General features: G+C 50.5%; 1 protein-coding gene across 1 annotated transcript in view; it reads left to right on the top strand.

Moving 5' to 3' along the window:
• Nucleotides 1-11,089, top strand: part of LOXHD1 (lipoxygenase homology domains 1) — a 122,635-nt gene extending 111,546 nt beyond the window's left edge. The window contains exons 19-22 of the mRNA XM_012642649.1: nt 2,979-3,114; nt 4,376-4,534; nt 10,066-10,378; nt 10,843-11,089. Coding sequence (XP_012498103.1) covers nt 2,979-3,114; nt 4,376-4,534; nt 10,066-10,378; nt 10,843-10,956 — 722 coding nt within the window. The 3' untranslated portion in view covers nt 10,957-11,089. The remainder of the gene's footprint in view (nt 1-2,978; nt 3,115-4,375; nt 4,535-10,065; nt 10,379-10,842) is intronic.
• The last annotated feature ends 2,646 nt before the right edge of the window (nt 11,090-13,735 follow it).

Below are 13,735 nucleotides of genomic sequence, written 5' to 3'. Positions count from 1 at the left end.
CAAGTCTTCAGTGGCTCTAGCTGAGACTTGGCTGCCTCCAGAGGCTCCAGTGGTTTTCGTATGTCTCTGTCCCTCTTTTCTTCCCAGCTATGTTTTTCCCAGTGTGTCACCTTCATTTCAGTGCCTCTGTGGGCAGATGGCTGCTGGCAGCCCCAGCCTCAGACCCTTCCAATGTGACAGCCCCACTGGAAGGGCAGAGAGCCTCTCCCTGGGGAGGATTCTGGCTGGGCCAGCCCAGGACTCTCAGCCCATCCGAACAACACAGTAGGAGCTCCCCAGAGTAACGAATGGTCCTGAAACACAATGCAGTGAATTTCCGATGCCCGCTAGAAGCCCAGCAGTCCTCCTCCTGGCATCCCTCCCTGGCCATCATGGGCCCCTGCAGTGCCTGTCTAAACACCAGTTTATTCTGCAACTCCTCACACAATGTGTTACTGGATCTTCTCTGCATCCGGCCCCTCCCCTCCTGCATTGCTCATTCTTCTCTCTGCAGATGCCGTGCCCAGCGCAAAGCCTAGAGTTCAAGGGTGGTCAGCTCCCCCATCTCCTGTCCTGCCACTCAAACCAGTACCCATGCCCCCTAAGCCCACCACAGCTTTGCTGGTGGCCCCTTTGCGCTGGTGACTCCCACGTGCTTCTCCCTTTGCGTGGCTGCTGAGTCCCCACAGCCGGGTTTGTCCTTGGCCGTGCTGGCCCCACGCTGGGCCACACATTGGCCTCTGCAAGACTCGGCACATCCCTCCTACCTGCCCCATCCTTTCAGGCCCTTAATCCTCCTCTGTCCACTTCCTCCTGGAGACCTGTGAGCAAGGTTAAGAGTCACACCTTCCACGTTGTTATCATCAAGGCATTGACCATGAGAAAGAGGGCAAGGTGAGGATATGCTGATTGAAGCTTCCTTTCAAAGGACCCTTGATGTGACTGGCAGCTTTTGTTTCTAATCTACCTAAATGCCCTCACTTACAATCCTTACTTCTCTACCTTATCCTCAGGGTCATCAGGAAAGAATTTGGCACAGTCCATATAGCACACCCCACCTGCATCATCTCTCACACCTCCTACTTGAGTTAATCATGATGACATGGAGGTTCCTAGCATGCCCTGCCTCCCTCCTTGGTGCTGAAGAACCATTTCCTTACCCACACCCAGGATCCCCTTCAAATTTACCACTGTCTGTTTGCAGAACAGACCGCAGCCTCCCATGGGAACACAGAATAGCCGTGGTACAGCTCCCCTCGCTGGGATTGCTGGAGCCCTGGGGGACAATCTGAGCCCTCCCTGCGGCGGAAGTTATGCGCTCTCTGTTCATCTCTTCCTCTCCGTGGGCCACCTGTGTCTTTGCCCAGATTCATTTTACCTGTTCTAGGTAGCAGAGATTCTCCTTGAGAGAAGTCACAAGGGCAGAGGGTTGCTGAGGGGCTGGGATGGGCATTACACTGAGCTGCAGGCAGAACCATCCCTTCTCTTAATTGTCTTTATCCTACCTCTGAGATAAAGGCACAGAAACAGAGCTACCCCTTTGGATCCAGAATCCCAAATCCTTGATGGTTCATGTCCTGCAGTGAGAGCTATATGCCTGGGGACACTCCAGACAAATACTTATTGTGTTCTCCTGTGTGCCAGCTCCATCTCTGGCCTGGCCCCTGGGTAACGGGGCTGGATCCCATGTCACACCCCCCAACCCCCAGTATCCTTGCTCATGTTCTTCCCTCTGCTTGGAGCATCCCTCCATTTTCTGCTGATTGTAATCATAGCCAAGCTCAAATGCTACCTCCTTCATGAAGCTTCCTGTGATTAGTCCACTCACTCATTTATTCACTCAGTGAATATCTACTGAGGGCCTCTTATGTGCCAGGCACTGTTCTGGGCACTTGAGATCCTGTCGATGAGCAAAATGACGCTGCCCACATGGAGCTTACATTCAAGTGGGAGGGGGGAATACAATAAACAATAAAATACTGAATAAGCTACATAGCATGCTCAAGGTTATAATGGCAACCGGAAATAATAGAGCGAGGTAAGGCAGACCAGGAGTGCAGGGGGAATCAGGTTGCAGTTTTAATTATGATTGTGGGGTAGACCTCCCTGAGAAGGAGGTGAGGGAGTGAGCCAAGCCGCTAAGGGCAGAGTGGGGAGGGAGGGAGGAATCGCTCCAGGCAGAGGGACCCATCATCGCAGAGCTCCAAGGCAGGAGCATCATTGTGGCTCTAAGGCAGGAGTGTCCCTGAGTGCGCTGGGATCAGCAAAGAGTGAGCCAGAAAGAAAGCACTAGGAGGTGAGCTGGGAGAGGAAACCGCCAGCTACGTTTACTTCTCACCCCATAGTCCTTTGGTCCTTGGTTGCAAGGTTATCAATCACATTTTGTCTTCTGGCATAGTCCGTGTTTGTATCTGGGGCTAGTGATTGAGTTCTAGTGTCACCCAGAGTCTAGTCCATTCCTGACCCTTGGAGCCCACTCAGCACATTGGATGAGCGCCTGCCGTGCAGACTCGATTGAGGGAAGGGCAGCGCGAGGCAGAGTGACAACTGAGACCAAGATGGGAGTGGGACTGCTTGCCGGAGCCGGTTCTCCCAGGTCCTTGGCCTGCCTGGGTCTTTCCCCTTTGCTTTTGGTAGCAGAGCCCACCTCCCGTTTCTTCTCTTCTTGGCGTGTGATCTCCGTTTTGCATGTCCATCCCTGAGAGCAAACCCCCTCGTCTCTCTGAGTATCTGTCCCCACCGCCTGCTGCCTTCCCACTGACTCCCGGATTTGCTGCAGAGAGGTTGCTGCTATAAATAAAGTGGGAAGATCACCCTAGCCCAGAATTGGGGCAATTTCTCCTTCTGGCCGCTGGACTGTGGTGATTTAAACCTGCCTCCCCCATGCCCAGGCTGTAGCCTAAGAGCGAGTGAAGGCTGGAGGGAGTGGCCGTGGTGCATCTGCCCTGCTGGTGGGCGCTGCTTCCCCTCTGCTGACCTGCCCCACCCCTCCCTTACAGCCTACGAGATCGTCATAGAAACGGGCAATGGAGGTGAAACCAGGGAGAACGTCTGGCTCATTCTGGAGGGCAGGAAGAACCGATCCAAAGAGTTTCTCGTGGAAAATGCTTCTAGACAGCGGCGGGCCTTTAGGAAGTAGGAAGCCGGTGCCCACAGGGGATTGGGGCTGGGTGGGTGGGTAAGAGAGTGACCCCAAGAATCTCCTCTTTGGGTGGGAACCATAGGTATACAAATGGGCCTAACAGGCAAGTACTTATTGAGCACCTACTATGTGCCAGTCCTGTGCAAGTTCCTGGTGGTGAAACAGGTGGCTTATAAGAGGGAAAGGAGGGGCTGCATGTAATGAGAGCTCACTCTGTGGCGGGACAATGCTACTCACTGCAGACGTTATCCCCCCACCATATGGACAAGGACCTCACCTTCTTCCATCAGAGCCACCTCTGAACTGCTCAGATGCCCACCCCTCTCCCCACTCCCTCCAGAATTACTTACAGAACCTCCCCCTTCCCCTTAGCACCACTATGCTTTTGTCTTTGTCTGCTCAGGCTGCTGTAACAGAATAACTTAGACGGGTGGCTTAGAAGGCTGGGACTCCAAGATCCAGGCACCAGAAGATTCGGTGTCTGGTGAAGTTTCACCTTCTTTTCCACAGACGGCCATCTTCTTGCTGTGTCTTCATGGGAGAAGGGGTGAAGCAGCTCTGTGGGGCCTCCTTTGTAAGGGCACTAATCCCATTCCTGAGGGCTCCATCCTCATGACCTAATCACCTCCCCAAAGCCCCACTTCCAAATACCATCACATCGGGGATTAGGTTTCAACCCATGGATTTGGGAGCGGGGCACAAACATTCAGTTTATAGCAACCTTTCCTTCACATTCCCTCTACATCAGGACAAAGTCTGGGTACTTAGGCACTTACGGACCACCACAGACTGCCTGTACCCCCTTCTCCATCACCATTCCCCTCACTGGACCCAAACCCCACCCAAGCCGGCATTCCCCCAGAAATACCTACACCTCCACACTCCACTGTCCCATCCCAAGACTCTGCTGAGACAAGTCCCCTTCTGGGGACTCTCCCTCCCTCTCCCCTCTGCTCTCTGGGTCTTGTCATCCCCCCAGCTCAACCCCCAGGCCTCACCCTCCTCCGACTCCATCCTTTGTAATGATGTCACCATTCATTGGTGCTGGGACCAGGCAGCTAGTAGAGATTTTTAATTGTAATTGTCTTGTTCCCAAACTAGATGGAATCCCTCAAGGAATGCAGGACTGCCAGCAGGTCTCGTTGCCATCCTGTCCCTGTTCCCTGGCCCTAGGGTGCAGCAGGGCCCTCAGCGAATGCTTACCGACTTCAGTGGGCAAGGGCAGCTCACCCGCCCCACCTTTATTTCCTGCAGGGGAACCACAGACACATTCGAGTTTGACAGCGTCTACTTGGGGGACATCACCTCCCTCTGCGTGGGCCACCTCGCCAGGGAGGACCGGTTCATCCCCAAGAGAGAGCTGGTCTGGCACGTCAAAACCATCACCATCACCGAGATGGAGTATGGCAATGTGTATGTTTTGAGCCTCTCAGTACAAGAGGACGGGGGTGGGGAGGTGTTCCCTTTGGGGCCGAGGTCACCCCATTCAGGAGGCCTACAAGGCAGGAAGGGAAGAGGCAGTTGTATTGTTCTGAAGCTCTCTGAACTATCCATCTACCACCAGAAGCAGGGGACTAGACCAGATGACCTTGAGTGTACCCAGCCTTGGAATCTAGGGATGCTTCCTTGGAAGAACGCTGAGGAAGGCAAACAGTGCCAGACAGCAGACTTTCCTTGCTTTCCCCTTCCCTCACTCTATAATGACAAAGAAATACAGCTTCAAAGGCTGCTGTTTACACAGTCATAGTGAAAACCCACCATCCATGTGGGCAGAGTAGAGACCGGAGACAAGCTGGGGTGATCCAATGGCCCACCTGCCTCCCAATGCCCCAGATACGGGGCTCTGCATTTGTCCTGTCAGGGCCTTCTGGAAACTCAGGCCATTTCTGCAGGATTAAGGGTCTTAGTTACCTGGGCAGCATAGTCACAGCCATCAATTTGTCCAATTAAAACCACTTGGTAATCACATTGGAAGCCAGAAAGAGCCCTGAGGCTCTAGAAGGCAGTAAAGACACTGAGAAGGAAGCAGGGAGGGGTGGTGAGGGGAAGCCAAGGTCAATGCTTGCAGAAGAGTGAGTGAGAGCTGAGTGCTCAGCTCACAAGGCCAGGCTTGCTGGGATGTCCCAACCAGAACCACTGCCAGCCCCTCACCCCACCATGCCCTCTCCCCGGGGCTGGCTTTGCTCATTCCACACCCCAGAGCCTTTCCTGCACTAGGGAAAGTGGCCACTGCCCACACAGGAGCAGCAGCCAGGTGCAGGCCTGCTGGACACAGGCGGTTTTCTCAGCTGCAGGCTCTGGCCCTCAGGAGCCCAGGTTTCTCAAAGCAATGTCTGTCCAGGCTCAGCCTGGGGCCTGCAGGGTCCCTGGATTTGGGTCCCCCAGACTTCCAGAGCTTCCCCTTTGGGAATTGGACAAGAAAGTGTTCTGATCTCTGAACTTCTGTCCTAGTCTGCTCAGACTGCCGTAGTAAAATACCACAGACTGGGTGGCTTAAACAACAGAAATGCATTTGTTACAGATATGGAGGCTGGAAGTCTGAGACCAGGTGCCATCATGGTTGGGTTCTGGTGAGGATTCTCTTCCTGGCCTTCCCCCATGTCCTCACATGGCAGAGAGAGAGCTCTGGTTTCTCTTCCTCTTCTTGTAAGAGCACTAATCCCATCATAAGGGCCCCATCCTCATAACATCATCAAAACCTAAGTATTTCTCAAAGGCTCCTATCTCCAAATACATTGGGGGTTTCAGCTTCCCCCCAATTCAACGTATGAGTTGGGGACAGGGGGACACAATTCAGTCCATATCAGCTTTCCTCTTGGGCTGTAACATTATTTGCTGTTCTTTTAGAGAAAACCCAGCCTGGGTACAATAAATCCTGTAGGAGTTGCTGGGTGTGGCTGATAGGACCGACACCAATGAGGATTTGAGAGCTGGGAGACCAGCCCAGAAGAGCGAATGACTCTCCCAGCAAGTCAGGGCCAGGTCAAAGCCCCTTCTGCTGCTTGTACTGCCTCCCATCCACGGAGATTGTGGCTGCTGATACAGCTCCTCTGCAAACATCCCAAAACAAAATAAAGTAAAAGTCACCCTTGTGTTACCTTTAAACTCACAATACCGACTGTGAGAGAGAGCTCTCAGCACCACCTGGCACCTCCTAGTCTCAGGAGGGAAGAGGCAAAGGCCCCTGGGTACTAGAGTTGTCACCTGGTCAGCTGTGTGGCCTCAGGCAATTTCCCCTCACCTCTCTGTGCCTCACACGCCTTTGGTGGGAGAGCTAGATACTCTCTAGGGTCTGGGGTAGGGGCAGGACAGCAGGGGGTTCAGCCTGGGAGCTCTCAGAAGTCATGCCTCAGCCCACCCCCGACTGCGTAGGTCTCACACCTGTGGTCTTTGATGGCTGAAAACCTGTCTCTCCCAGAAATGTTGCCTTCATCCAGAGGGGGCCTTTGCAGATGTGTTTAATCCTGGTGGCGACTCGCGCGGCCTTGTCCTGGAAGGCACCTACAGTCTGCATCACAACATCATTCAATTAACACTGTGCGTGCACACACAGCTCCCTTCCAACCATCACGTTAGCCGCATTTGGATTCCCATGAATTAAATATGAATCTAAGCTCAATCGCTTATAAACACAACAACCTCCAAATTTCCATCTTCCAACCTTTTCCAATTCCAACCCTTCTTTTCCTTTTTACATTTCTGACCTGTTCTCGTTTGTCACTAGTATCCTCAGGATTTCAGTGGAAGGACACAGGGAGAGGCCTTTATTTTTAAAACTGCAAACACTTGTATTGTTTCATCCCAGCAGCATCTCTAATACATAATCATTATAAAAATTTAAGTGTACAGAAAAGTATATAAAAGAAAGTAACAATTCCCTAGAGCCTTACTTATCAGAGATGGCCCCGCCATGAGCATTTTGATGACCTGACGCTCTCTAGCATTTTTCTAATATCTCACATTTGCAATGTTGACAGAAGTATGTTCCTATTATACATGGTTTTAAATATAGAGTGTTTCTTTGTGCTCATTATTCTCTGCTTTTGCCTTTATTCTGGCTGGCCACCCTGCTATGTGTCCTTCCCCAGCTAGAGGCTGGGCTCTACAAGGCCCTTAAGGCCTGCATTTTGGTGATCTTATGTCTATTAGAAAACATTTCCTTATAGCTACACCAGGGAATATTTTTCAGCCCTCAAAAATAATGAATTAAATGCATACCAGATGACTTGGAGCAACTCCCAGGAAGTATTGTTGGGTGAGAAAAGCAAGATACAAGAAAACATGTCTTATATGATGCCGTTTTGTAAAGGGAACACTGACATCCCCATATGTCTATGTATATGTGGTTCTGTGCAGGGTTGGGTGGAATGGAGGGAATTTGGCAGGCTACACCCTCAACTGTTGCATGGGTTATCCGAGGTAACTGGATGCTAAAGTAGTGAGGAAAGAGAAAGAAGGAGATAGAGCCAAGCAAAAGGGAAGCAAAAAAGAAAAAGTGCATTTAAAAAAGCATGCATATGATCAGATGACTTGTATACTTATATAGAAGTATGTATATAAGTTGGCATATGCATAAAGAAATACATTTTAAAAGGATTTTATAACAAAGAATGCAAGTATGTCCCCCTCTAAGAAATTGTGGTATGTAACAACAATCCAAATTTATCATGCGATAAATTAGAGGAAGAAAGATCTCAAAACAGAATAAGGATTTCCTGTGGAATGTCTTTAAATGGCTCACTCTTCAGGGGCCAGGTAGGCCCTGGCTCAGGGTCACCTTAAACAGTGACTTTTCTACTCCAAGCCTTAGTTCTCCCTTCTGTGAAATGGGAGGATGATGATCAGGTTGTCATGGAAGCTAATGAGATGCAAGAATGCAAAGCCCTGGCATCGAGTAATCATGCAGAAAGCCGAGTTCTTTTTGCTGTTAAGAATTTTCATATAAAATAGGGCTTGATTTTGCACCATTGGGCACACCCTTTCAGTGCTGCATTCCTAAAGTCATTAGCCAGTGCCAGGACTGCTTATTTCCAAAGCTGTTAAAATATCACCAAACTGGAGCGGAAAGAAACCATAGCAATTGTTCAGTCCAAACCTCTAGCTTTGCCAATGGGAAAATCAAGATCTGGGTAAGGGATGTGATTTGCCCAAGGTCACATAGGTGGTAGGTGGCAGGACGGGGGCAGACCCCAGGCCCTTTTATGCCCAGTGTAGCATTTTCCCATTGTACCTTCTGGCTTCCTCCTTTTAAGTCTTGGACTCACTGCCATTACCCAGAGGCTAAAATTGGGTATGTACAAGGTAATGTCTTGATCCAAGACCATTTCTCTTGGCCCTGGACTTGCTTCTGCTTGTGGTGGCTTCTTCAGTATAGGATTTTCTCTTGCCCCTTGTACTCTGCAGTCCATGAAAACACACACACACACACACACACACACACACACACACACTCATAGATCAACTCAGCCAAGTGCGAGGGATTTGGGAGCGCAGGTTCCATAGTCACATTTCCACTTTGCTCTGCCTGGGATTGTCACTCTGGATTCGTGACAACACCAGCTGCAAACATTAATCAGTCCCTTTGGGGGAGCGAGGGTGTCAGCAGGTGGGAGTGGAAAGAGCTGGGAGAAAAGCAGGCAACAGGTCGGGGAGGTCCGGTCATGAGGGGTCTTGCAGGCCAGTATAAAGTCTTTGCTTTTCACTCGACCTGGAAGCCAGCAGAGGGTTCGGAGCAGAGGGATGACATACGTGGGCTTCATCTCAACAGGATCATGTGGCTGCTGTGTAGAGATATGGCCACGGGTAGCAAGAAGTGGGGAGTCTAGTTAGGAGGCTCTCGATATTTTCTAGGTAGACCATGATGGTGACTTGGACCAGAGTAGCAGCAGAGCAGATAGTGAGATACTGGGCAGTATTTTCAAGTGGGCTGATTCTGGATATATCTTAAAGATAGAGTCAACAGGATTTGCTTATGGATGGTGGGAGGTGTGGGCAGGGGGAAGAAGTGAAGAATTAAGGAGAAGCTGGTCATGGTGGCTCACGCCTGTAATCCTAGCACTCTGGGAGGCTGAGGTGGGAGGATTGCTGAGGCTAGGAGTTTGAGACCAGACTGAGCAAGAGCAAGACCCCATCTCTACAAAAAATAGAAAGAAATTAATTAGACAACTAAAAATAAATAGAAAAAATTAGCCGGGCATGGTGGCGCATGCCTGTAGTCCCAGCTACTCGGGAGGCTGAGGCAGAAGGATTGCTTGAGCCCAGGAGTTTGAGGTTTCTGTGAGCTAGGCTGATGCCACGGCACTCTAGCCGGGGCAACACAGTGAGACTCTGTCTCAAAAAAAAAAAAAGAAAGAAAGAAAGAAAGAAAAAATAGCTGGGCATGGAAGTGTGCACCTGTAGTCCCGGGTACCTGGGAGGCTGAAGCAGGAGGATGGCTCAAGCCCAGGAGTTTGAGGTTGCAGTGAGCTATGATGATGCCACTGCACTGTGGCCCACAAAGACCTGTCTCAAAAAAAAAAAAAAGAAAGAAAGAAAGAAAGAAAGAAAGAAAAAATAGCTGGGCATGGAAGTGTGCACCTGTAGTCCCGGGTACCTGGGAGGCTGAAGCAGGAGGATGGCTCAAGCCCAGGAGTTTGAGGTTGCAGTGAGCTATGATGATGCCACTGCACTCTAGCCTGTGCGACAGCATGAGATCCTTGACTCAAAAAATAATAATAATAATAATAATCAAGGAACAAGCAGAAGGATGGCGATGCCCCTCTACTGTGAATTTCAACTTCAACAAGACCTTGCACTCACATTTTAGCCCAGACATTTCCAGCTCCAATATCCTGTCACCTAGGCAAGGACTCATTTGTGGATGACTAGGGGCTTCCAGGGACAGGATGTGACTTTGGCCAGCATCAGCTGAGCCCCTCCCCGCCTCTCTCCCACCTCCCTGCCAGGTATTTCTTTAACTGCGACTGCCTCATCCCCCTCAAGAGGAAGAGGAAGTACTTCAAGGTATTCGAGGTCACCAAGACGACTGAGAGCTTTGCCAGCAAGATCCAGAGCCTGGTGTCCGTCAAGTATGAGGTCATCGTGACCACGGGCTATGAGCCAGGGGCGGGCACCGACGCCAACGTCTTCGTGACCATCTTTGGGGCCAACGGGGACACGGGCAAACGCGAGCTGAAGCAGAAGATGCGCAACCTGTTCGAGCGTGGCAGCACCGACCGCTTCTTCCTGGAGACGCTGGAGCTGGGCGAGCTGCGCAAGGTGCGGCTGGAGCACGACAGCAGCGGCTACTGCTCCGGCTGGCTGGTGGACAAGGTGGAGATCACCAACACCAGCACCGGCGTGGCCACCATCTTCAACTGTGGCAGGTGGCTGGACAAGAAGCGGGGGGACGGCCTCACCTGGAGAGACCTCTTCCCTTCTGCCTGAGCGGCTGGAGGGAGGCGCCCTTGCCACCCTCTCACTGAGAGGCCTCTAATGACACCTTCCCGCCCCCTGACTTGGTGGGCAGCAGCCCTGTCCCTCTGGGAGTGCACTGGGGGCCAGCAGGCCACTGAGAGCTTCGAGGTCTTTTGGAAGCCACTATTTGTGGGTGACTCTTTGTGGGTTCCTTCTCCCCACCCCACTCCCAGTCTCTTGGACCTACAGGACTCACAATCAGCATGTTTCACAATCTGTGGCTGCCCAAAAATAACTTCTTGCAGTTCCTTTTCCCGTAATCACAGCGATGCCAGGCTGGGACTTGCTACAGAGTGTGGTTGGCAGATTGGGGCTTCACCCAGGGGATAGGAGTGGGGAAGGAGAGACCATCAAGATGGTATATTTTAGGCAAAAACTAATTAACACTTTTCCCCCAAAACGCTGGGCTAATTAAATTATTACCAACCACACCTCATAAAGAACTCCTCTTAGCATCTGCTTGCTAAGAAATGTATGTCTTCCCCAGTTTCAATAAATCCAGGGGCAAATGGAGGAAAACATCAGGAGGAAGTGTGTTTGCTGGGGGATTTATGAGCCTGTGAAAAGTAGATCATTCTTTCCATCCCTTTACAGAGAGCACATGGCAAATGCCTGCTGGTTGTCCAGCCTGTGATTACACAGTCGGGACTCAGCCCCAAGGGGGATGGGACGGCACCTGAAACAGCCTGGTCGCCACTACATGAGAAGGCTGGGAGGGAAAGCGGGGACCTTGGGGTTATTTGGTTGAGTAGCGCCTGGGCTCTCTGTGGGCACTGTTTGGACTGACAGCCGAGAGGGGATTGGGAGCAAAATGAAGACATGGTCTCTGTCCTCAAGGGGGACGTGACCTTGATGAAGAGGCTGCAGCAGATCTGCACATTTGGGCATGCACGCAGATACACACAAGTGCACACACACTCCCCAACTGATAGTCACAAAGGCGTCTGGCAAGACACAACAAGATCTCTCAGAGCTCAGCACTTAACTTCTGATTTTCCTGCAGAGAGAAGGACGGCAGCAAGGAGGGTCAGGCCAAGGAGTCTTTCTACAGGAGGGCACCCCGATGGCACTGTTTCTGCTGCCCTGCTGTGTCACCTACACCCTCTATCCCAGACAAGTCTAAACTCTGAGTGAGGCTTCAGGACTCTGAAGCAAGTTCAGGCAGCTCTCAGAGATCTCTTGGTTAAACCACGGGTTCTGGGGGCAGCCTGCCTGGGTTCAAATCCTAGTTCTGTCTCTTGGCAGCTGAGTCTTTGGGCATGTTATTTCTTCTCTCTGGGTCTCAGTTTCTTCATCTGTAAAATAGAATGATAATAATGCCTACATTATAGGTTATTATGAGGACTAGACGAGTTAATAGATATGTGATTCAGCACATACATTACTTTTTTTTCTTTATTTTTTCAACCCCTTGGTCGATTTGCACAGTGCCTGCATGAAATGGTGGGTATAGCCACCATGCTGAACAAGCAGGACTCATGAGGGAGGAGGAGGAGGAGGAAGGAGGAATCATTAAATAGTTTTATTTTCATCTGTTTCTATGGAGCCGGTTCTTCCGCTGTGCCTGGATGAAAATTTAGACAAGCCCCCCAAATCCTCTGGACTCCCTTAGATAATAAAAAGTCCAATAAACCCTTTAAGTTGCAAAGTCCATCTCTATAATCTAAATGTACAGTCCCAATACAAAGGTCAAAACATCAAACTTAAAACGGGGCTTCCTCCCATCCCCCACACTGTCCTTTAGTTTAGGATCTAAAACACTCCACAAGAGGTCCTCCGGCACCCTTTGCTCTGAAACTCTAGACGTTCAGGCCACTCATCTCTCTGCGATGGCCAGCCAGCCCACCTCTCACCCCTACGACTTCTCCAGAGGGGCAGGCCACTGTGACCTCAACTGAGGTGGATACACCCCCTCTGCAAATAGCTCTGTTGAAGACCCAATTGCTAGTCTGGGGTTAAAAGGCAGCCAAGAGGAAGGAGGCGCTCAGCTATCTCCGAATGTCCTTCTCTAGTCCCCACTGCCCTCCCCACCCCAGTCTCTCCAGCCTCCCTCATAACCTAGAGGAGGACATGCTGTCCGGAGTCCCAACCAGTTCTCTGCCATGTCTCTCTGGCAAGCGCTGCATAGCGGAATCACTGTGGAACGTGGCGTCTGTTGTCTTGTTGATGCAGCCAGAACTGGTATAGGAAGAGCCTGTTGTTGTCCTGTTGCTGATGTGTTCTGTAGACGTTGACTCACTATTGTTGCGGCAGGGCAGGCCTGGCACAGCCGCATCCCCACGGCCTTAGTCAGCGTTCCTGCCTCCCTTCCTGCGCTGCCTGCTAGGCTTTCCACAGAGGACTTGTCAGGAACTCATGAAACTGTTGCTGTGAAAACTCCATAAGAAACTCTTACTACCTTTGGTTCATTCAGGTGCACTTTTTTATCTACCTTGGTGCCTTCGACCCCAAGCTCACTCGGTTCTCCAAATCCCTGGGACCTGGGCACGTCCATCTCAGCAAGTTGCCTATAGCTCTGTGACCAACATGGTGTCCTCCAGCAATGCCACACACACTGTCCCCTCTGCCGTGCTTCTGCTTAAGCTGTCCTCTCTTCCTGGAGACTCCCTGTCACCCACACACCCCTCTTAGGCACTGTGCTTCACATTTTTTTATTGATACACAAAAATTGTACATATTTATGTGATATCGTGACACAGGCATACAATGCGTAATGATCAAATCAGGGCATATCCATTACCTCAAGTATTTATGATTGCTTTGTGTTGGGAACACTTCAAATCTTCTCTTCTAACTATTTTGAAATATAGAATAAATTATTATTGTCTATAGTTATCCTACTGTGCTATCAAGCACTTGAAATTATTCCTTCTAATTGTATGTTTTTAACTCATTCACCAACTTCTCTTCATACCCCCCGCCCACACACACACACACACACACATACACACATCCCAGCCTCAGGTATCAATCGTTCTATTCTCTAGCTCCATGAGATCAACTTTTTTGGCTCCCACATATAAGTGAGAACATGCAATATTTGTCTTTTGGTGCCTGGCTTATTTCACTTAACATAATGGCCTCCAATTCCAGCCAAGTTGCTGCAAATGACAGAATTTCATTCACTTTTAGGGCTGAATAGTATTCAATTGTGTATAT

This window comes from Propithecus coquereli, unplaced genomic scaffold (genome assembly GCF_000956105.1).
Source record: "Propithecus coquereli isolate 6110/MARCELLA unplaced genomic scaffold, Pcoq_1.0 Scaffold181, whole genome shotgun sequence".
Lineage (NCBI taxonomy): Eukaryota > Metazoa > Chordata > Mammalia > Primates > Indriidae > Propithecus > Propithecus coquereli.
Note: the sequence above shows the minus strand (reverse complement) of the source record. Positions and strands in the feature narration are given on the sequence as shown.